We start from the raw sequence: 7,600 nt of genomic DNA on the forward strand, positions 1-7,600 counted from the left end.
ATCCGGACTAATCTTAGGCGCAGTAACAGAGAGTGTGCAGGCAGTCTGATTTGATAAATTAATTTGAATATTACGACGAACTAAGTCTATTTTTTGCGAGAAAAATTCAACAAAATCGTTTGCAGTAAAATGGCTAGATTGAGGGGAGTGATTCTGAGTAAGTTTAGATACTGTATCAAAAAGGAACCGGGGTTATTTTTGTTAGATTACTGATATTCGAATAATACGCGGATTTGGCTGTGTAGAGAGCGCGTTTATAATCTATCAGGCTGTCGTGCCATGCAAGGCGGAAAACCTCGAGTTTGGTTGCCCGCCAGTTTCGTTCCAATTTCCTACACACCTGCTTATTAAACCAAGGTGTTGATTGCTTACGGATATTTTTATAGTTAGTGGTGCTACCATCTAGTACATTACGAAGGGTAGAATTTATTCTGTCCGTCAAGTCGCTTAAAGATCTTTGCTGATCACTGAAAGAGTTGAGAGCAGTAGGAAGCAGATCAGGAAGTACAGCAGTGGTGGAAACATTAACGCGACGGCAGCTACGAACCGCGGTAGAGACAACTGGTGTGAACGGAAGAATTACTTGGAAAGTAATAAGAAAATGGTCTGAGAGGGCAGCGGAGTAAGGAGAGACGACAACGTGAGAGATATCTAGTCCGCGAGCGAGAATAAGATTTAAAGTGTTGCCACTGAAATGAGTTGGTTCGTGAACATATTGGCCAAAAGTGTCTATGATAGCTGTAAAAGCTTGATTAAGTGAAACAGAATTGTTACTGATGTGAATATTAAAGCCCCCAGGATTAGGATTTTATCCACTCTAGTAAGAATAACAGAGTTAAATTCAGAAAACTCATCTAGAAATTGATCATAGGGCCCCGGGGGACGAAAGAGCACTGCTGAGAAAAAGATGAGGCAGTACCATATTGCCTCACGGAGAGAAACTCAGAGGAGTCAAGGGAGAAAAACGTCTGGCTTTAACCCAGTTTCACTCAAACCCATCATGTCAAGGCTAAGATCGCTGCTCAGGTCGCTAACAAGCAACGCCTTAGGTGAAAGCGATTTGATGTTGATAAAACTTCAGCGTAACCGGGCTTACACTAATCACATCGGAGGAGGGAGTCAGTTGAACTGGAACTAAGTTGCTACGAAATATGGTCTGTTTGACTCTAGACCGAAATGAGCAACGTGGGCGTGAAAGTACACTGATGGGAAGAATGTCACTACTAGCTGTATACATAGTCACGTTAGTCTTAACATTATGATGTTCGTTACGATTAACATTATTCATAAGAAGGATACCTCGAGGAGGGCGACGGTTTTCTCGTTGTTTCTGTTGTCTCTGCCTGACCAGTGCTCCAGCTCTTTTGCCCTGCTTCCTTCTCCGGCTCCGTTTACAAGGTGTAGCAGGTAGGCTAAACAATTTAAATCTAAACAAATGGAAGTCCGCTGAGTCCGTTGAACAATTTTTGGCTATAAAATGCGTGTCGATATAGTGTTCTTGCATAAAATGGTGTGAATAACAAAAAAGTTCAATTCAAGTTAGAGCTCAGAGAACGAGAACGGTGCGTTCCCATAGCACTTTAGTGGGTGGAATGAGTGGGTGAGAGGGAGGAGGACAGACCAGCTAAAAGGATCCCACTCCCTCTGACTCACTCACTCGCCTGCTGGATGTGACAAGGTGAGCTGCTTTAATACTAAATTTGAAAAACCGAAACTGAAACCGTTTCACTTTCAGGTAACAATATTAATATTAAAATATTAAATATTATTCAATTATTAAATTCCTTTTTGGATGAGGAGGGCTTGGGGTGACTATATTAAGCCATCTCAGTAAAGAAGCGATCAAAGCAAAGCAGAAACAATCTTCAGCGTTCATCAGCAGAGCGCTTTGCTTTAACGACCAAACGGTAAGCTTTAGGTTTCAACTTCCGTCACAGCAGTACAGGACTACAATTTGACTTTTTTCCTCCTCTATAAAGCATACTATGTTGTGTCTTTAGAAATCCCCAAAATATTTAACAAACACTTTATATAGCTGTAAACAGAGACGATCATGAAAGTCCAAACATTTATCAAATGGACTGACAACACTCAAAAGTACTTGGATTTCTGACTGACATAGTTACATCGCGATTAGTTCAAACGGAAGTTGGTTTAAATTCGAGAGCCCAATTCATCGCAGATGCTTGTTTGCAATATGCAAAAGATTGAGAAGGCAAGGAAAACGCACTGCAAAGATAGTTTCACAAATGGTAGTTGAACAAAGTTACAAGTGTAGCGTTATGATTGTTGTTGGAAGAATGGTTGTTGGGACATAAGGATAATGTGGTTGTTGGAAATAGTAAAAGAAAGTGCAGGGCTTTAAAGTGTCACACAATTGTATTTCGCTGTGTTGTAAGTGTCGAAAGTTGTTTTGCTGTAAGTACAAAAGGATTGCTCGTGTGGAGACTTATGCGTGTTGTATTGCGCTTTCGTTGTTCAGTCATTTTAAACAGCAGTTTTCAGTGACACACGTGCTTATGTAATGCGTTACTTTAACACTGATAGACACGTCACGATTAGTTGAAATAAAGCTTAGTTTTTAAATGATGCGTAAAATAACAAGATACCATAATTCCATGATCGACCTTATATTCACAGTCTCCCTCACATGCCGGCAATACCCCGTTTAGAACAGTGCCGCCCACCACAGAGGACACTCTGTTCTAACGGTGGGAGTTCCTCGACCCCTGCACTTCCGCCCGCTCTGGGCAGCAGCCCTCCGCTTCACGTCCACTTTAACGTAGGCCCACTTCTTTTAAATTGGATTTACGGTGCGGTTCTCCGACCTCATCGCATTAATAACCACCGCCACGCTGTCCCATTCCATTTTTTCTTTTATCATTAACGCCAGAGGACAGAGTGCCAAATAAAATACCTTTTCCGGCCCCTTCCTCTGACAATCGCACCTCCACCTCGCACTCGATGAATTTTTTTTTTTTTTTGCCAACTTGCCACTTGCTTTCGCCATTCTTCCTGAATTTGAAGAGATGGGAGCCTAGGCCTGTTCGTACTCACTAGCATGTTACATTCGGTCTAACGGAGGGAGAGGAGAGGGTGGAGTGTGGTGCTCGTTCACGTTTACTGAGGTGTACAAAGAAAATGTGCATGGATTCCAGCTTCGTGAGTACGCGTAGTATGTCTTAGTATGAATTCTACGCAACTTTTTGTTCATGAGGCCCCTGGATATCTGCTCCACACAGGAGTATGGTATGCCCTCTAGTGGCAGATTTGCTAGTACTACACGCATTCCTATTGGCTCCCATTATATTTTGATATCAAATTATATTGCTTTTTTTCATGGGCAGGGGCCATCTGTAAACTTTATGACATAATGGCTTACTCCTAAGGCACAAACTTAGCGAATTTAGTGTAGATAGCGGTTACCGTTTTGGAGTTGTAGCCATGGGAACCATATGAAATTATGATTTTATGGCACAGGTCAGCTTTTGATCCAGGTAACTCTGAAATTATAGCAGATATCCATAAACCCAGTGCAACTGGATTAATAGAGCCCTAGGGCTACGTCCAGAACTGAGTTTGACATTCCACAAAACTACGGCCTGGGATGCTTAGGTGTACCTTCAAAATACTCTTCGAAAAAAAAGATTTTTGGTAAATATCCAGATGCTATTACAAACTGATGGGTTTGTGTGTGAACCTGCAACATGTCTGGCCCATTTCACACAAACCGTCTAAAAAAAATATATATAGTCAACAAACTGAGTCATGCTATGATCTGTAAATACTTGTGAAGGAGTCACATCTTGTCAACACACAAACCAGAGACGTTTTCCCATCTCTGAACTTCTACCCTTGACTTTATGGAATTTTCTGGATATAAAATATATGGTTGTGTGCATGACAAAATTCACAAAGTCAACCAAATTGAAAAACTGTCCCACCCTGGCTCTTTCTTTCCCCCTCTACTTGGCAGTTCGCTTCAGGTTTGTGTTGCACTTCCAGATTTCCAAATTAATTGTAAATTAGTTTCAGTCAGTCTGGTCTTGTTTTGTCTTGTATAAATACACCTGGTTTTCCCTTCTGTCTGTGTGGAATTGAATTGTCAGTGTGTTGTGAATTGTCAGTGCATTGAAGTTTTAAGAAGTCTTTTTGTTTCACGTTTCATATCCAGTAAAATTGAGAAAGCCATGCACATGCATCCAGATCTTCCTACAAAAAAAAAAAAAATGCACATATGGATGCATGATTAAATAGAGATGAAATGTAGTTTTATCTGTTTCACATGAATTTTACTCAACCACAGAGACAAAACTCATTTTTTAACATATTCCAAAGTTTTGAGGGTGCAAATTAAGGGTGGAATTCACATTAATTCCATGATCAATGAGTATGCTACGCTTCCTCGGGACTCCTAAACTGACAAATGAGCTTAAGATTGAGTATTCCATCATTGTAATGCTATGACATTTGCGGGGAAATCAATCCAAAATGATCCTGCATTTAAATGAAGTTCTTTAACTCTGAAGGATTTTTATTTTCATTGTAGAAAAAGCTAAACAATGGCTTCCGAAATTCTGAGGATGACTCAGAGTATCACCACAGCACAGGACATGAGAGAGTCCACCCAGCTCATAATGAAACCTTATGCCAACTGGGAGCAGTACCTGACACCAGCACCACTCTCCATAGCCATACTGGCTGAACTGATCTTCATTTCCTCTCTAACTGATTTCTCCATCAATAAGAACCCAACCAAAGACGGCTACAAGTACATCAAATACCCAGAGTCATTCCGTGCCTCCCTCATGCAAGTGTGTAACTCTGGCTGGTGGGCTTTTAATGAAGCCCATAAGAGTATGGATCAGATCCGCCTTCACACTTCCACTGTACCAGACTACATGAAGACTGTAGTGAAGATACTGTTTCAGGGAAGTGATGAGGTCGTTGAGGCCCACCTGCCTGACCAGCTGGAGAACATTCGGGTTATTGCGGATGAATGTTTGGAGTTGGCCAAGACAGCAGAAGGAAAGTTTGCTGACGTCATCAATATCATTCAAGAGCTCCTGGAGGCAAGTGTGAATGCAGAGAATTGTTATAGAGAGGAGCTGGAGGAAATCAAGAAAAAACTGGAAGAAACCAAAATGAGGGAGAAAACATCACGGGAAGCCAATGAAAGATCTGCGAAGGCAATGAAGACAATGGAGAGGGAACTGGGAGAGGCTCAAGAGAACTACAAGAAAGCCATGGATTCACTTCCTAGTGGATGGGATATAGTTGGCATGAATGTAGCTGAAGGACTGGCAGAGGGTGTAATAGGTTTTTTAAGTGGGCTATCAGCCATTTTTACCCAACCTTTTGCAAAAAAGTATGACGCACCATCAACAAAAAAGGATACACGTGATCATATGACAGGTCAGGGTGATGCAGCAGATGTAATTGATAAAATAAGCATCTACAGCAAGTCTGGAGAAATTCTTCACATTACAGCTCAACTCATTGGAAAATACATTCAAGGGGATACCATTAACTGTAAGGAACTGTACGACCAGAAGAGAAAATACACAAACACAGATGTTGCAGCAGACCAGTTAAAAAGGGTCAAAGACAGCTTGGAAAAGGTTCCAGACTGTGAACCAAAACAAGAAGCTATTCACTTATGTGAAACTGGAATCAAAATCTGCCAGAAGCTTGCGGACTGTGCACCTACAGGTCAGTGTTGCATGAACAAAACAAAGGAGATCATCTCTAATTGGAAAAAGCTCGTTGAATCAGCCCGAGCTTTCGACAGCAAAAGTAAGAGAGTCACAAATTCTCCATCTATGATGCCAAAACCACCCATGATGTACAAGCAGGAGAGTGAAGGGTCTGGTAAAAAGTCTGCAGGAGATAGGGCCTCAGAGAATGCTCACTTCCGTATTGCGCAAACCCAAGCACAACTAGACAAGACGAGAGAGATGTATGAGAAGTTTGTGGAGAATATGGAGAAGAACCAGAAGGAGCTGACTGACATTTTGGTCACCTTAAGAAACTATACAGCCAAGGAGATTGACTTCAAAACCACCATAGAAATGCTGGTCAAAGGTATGGATGCCATGGGTAAAGTGAAGGTGCAGTGGGAGAAGATGATACGTTTCTTTCAGATGGTGTCCACCATTGTGAAGACCAGCATGAGCAAAACTCTCAACAATTTTGTTACAACATCTGAGAAGACACAGAAACTCTCTTACAATGCCACACTGTTCTCGAAAGACCTGCTCTACAACCAGGCCTTCCAGGCATCTAACATCGCCAGTCTTGTCCACATGATCTCAGATACCTACACTGAGGTGTCCAACAAGTACCTGATGGACAGAATCAGTAGTCTAGGAAAACTCTTGACCATGGATAAGAGTAAACCAGAGTTTAAACTAGAGCATCAACAGCTACAGAAGGGGTGTGATGAAGCACAGAGTGGTATTCTACAACTGGTCCGTGAGAACCAAAAAGCCTTTGAAAGGAGTGCTGATGCAAGATTGAAGAAGATTGAGGGAGAACTGCTGGCCATTCTACCACCTGCAGCACCTGAAGTAAAGAAAGCTATTGAAGATGCTGTCAAAGCTGGATTCAGCGAGGAAGAGGAAGCGAATTATTACTGAGGTAAACTTAATATCACTGAACTTCTACATTTGACATAGACATGTCATAATTCTAAATTATTCATAATTCTAAATGTAGCCCAGGGCTACCTGCTGGTCTTCTGTGGTACATTCCTCTCAGAAAGTTGAGTTAATCATCTGTAATTCCTTTCTGACCTTTTTTTTTTTATTATTAATCTTTTGACTCTCTGAGTTGTCTTGTGCTACAGATCTGTTCTAGTCAAAAGCTTTGAGAAGACTGACAATGAATTTCTCACCCCCCTTTCAGCGTCACCATCTCAAGAGATCCATGACATGAAAGAAACTTCTCAAACTGGACACAGTGAGGAAATCGACATATGTGCTAACTTTTAACTAACATCTTCGTGAATATCTAGTTTTTTGCATGGGTTTTCGTCTAAAAGAAAGAAAGAAAGAAAGAAAGAAAGGGAAAAAAAGCGTGAAAAATGTGTTTAATTAATTTTGTTGAAACGAGGGTAGGATCATGTGTTCCTCTTTGGGACAGACTAGTGGTCTTCAAATCTTGATCCTGTTAAAGAATTTTGACTTCTGTGAGCTGTTCCCAGTCCTGATCTTTTTCAGTTAAGAAAGTACACTAAAAAAACATAATGAATAATAATGAACTGTTCTGTGATTCAAAATTTTGCTTACTTTCAAATATTCAGCTTTTAAAATGATTAAGGCGATGACATTAATGTTAGAAGTTTAAGTGTAATTACATGAAGAAGTGTATCAGATTTTGATGACTGAAGACTTTTAGCGTTAATGAGAATCAACACTGATATACTCCTTTCACCAGGATGACATTAAAGCTTGATTTATATTTAGACTTTTTGATTTAACTTTCAAATGCTGTCTTGATTTTTTAGTCAAAGAGAGAGATTGTTGAAGATTTGCCAGGCTGATAAGTCAGTTTTGTTGAGTGTGGACCAGAGACACAGACACCATTTCTTCAGTGGCTT

At 40.8% G+C, this 7,600-nt stretch overlaps 1 protein-coding gene across 1 annotated transcript; it reads left to right on the plus strand.

Annotated features, from left to right (window-relative positions):
• Window positions 1-4,562: 4,562 nt before the first annotated feature.
• Window positions 4,563-6,638, plus strand: LOC115821244 (uncharacterized). Its single transcript, XM_030785019.1, has one exon. It carries the CDS (start codon window positions 4,563-4,565, stop codon window positions 6,636-6,638), a length of 2,076 nt encoding a protein of 691 aa, XP_030640879.1.
• The last annotated feature ends 962 nt before the right edge of the window (window positions 6,639-7,600 follow it).

This window comes from Chanos chanos, chromosome 9 (genome assembly GCF_902362185.1).
Source record: "Chanos chanos chromosome 9, fChaCha1.1, whole genome shotgun sequence".
Lineage (NCBI taxonomy): Eukaryota > Metazoa > Chordata > Actinopteri > Gonorynchiformes > Chanidae > Chanos > Chanos chanos.

Excerpts from the sequence above, each read along its gene's own strand:
- LOC115821244 (XM_030785019.1), top strand. The coding sequence starts at position 4,563 with ATGGCTTCCGAAATTCTGAGGATGACTCAGAGTATCACCACAGCACAG.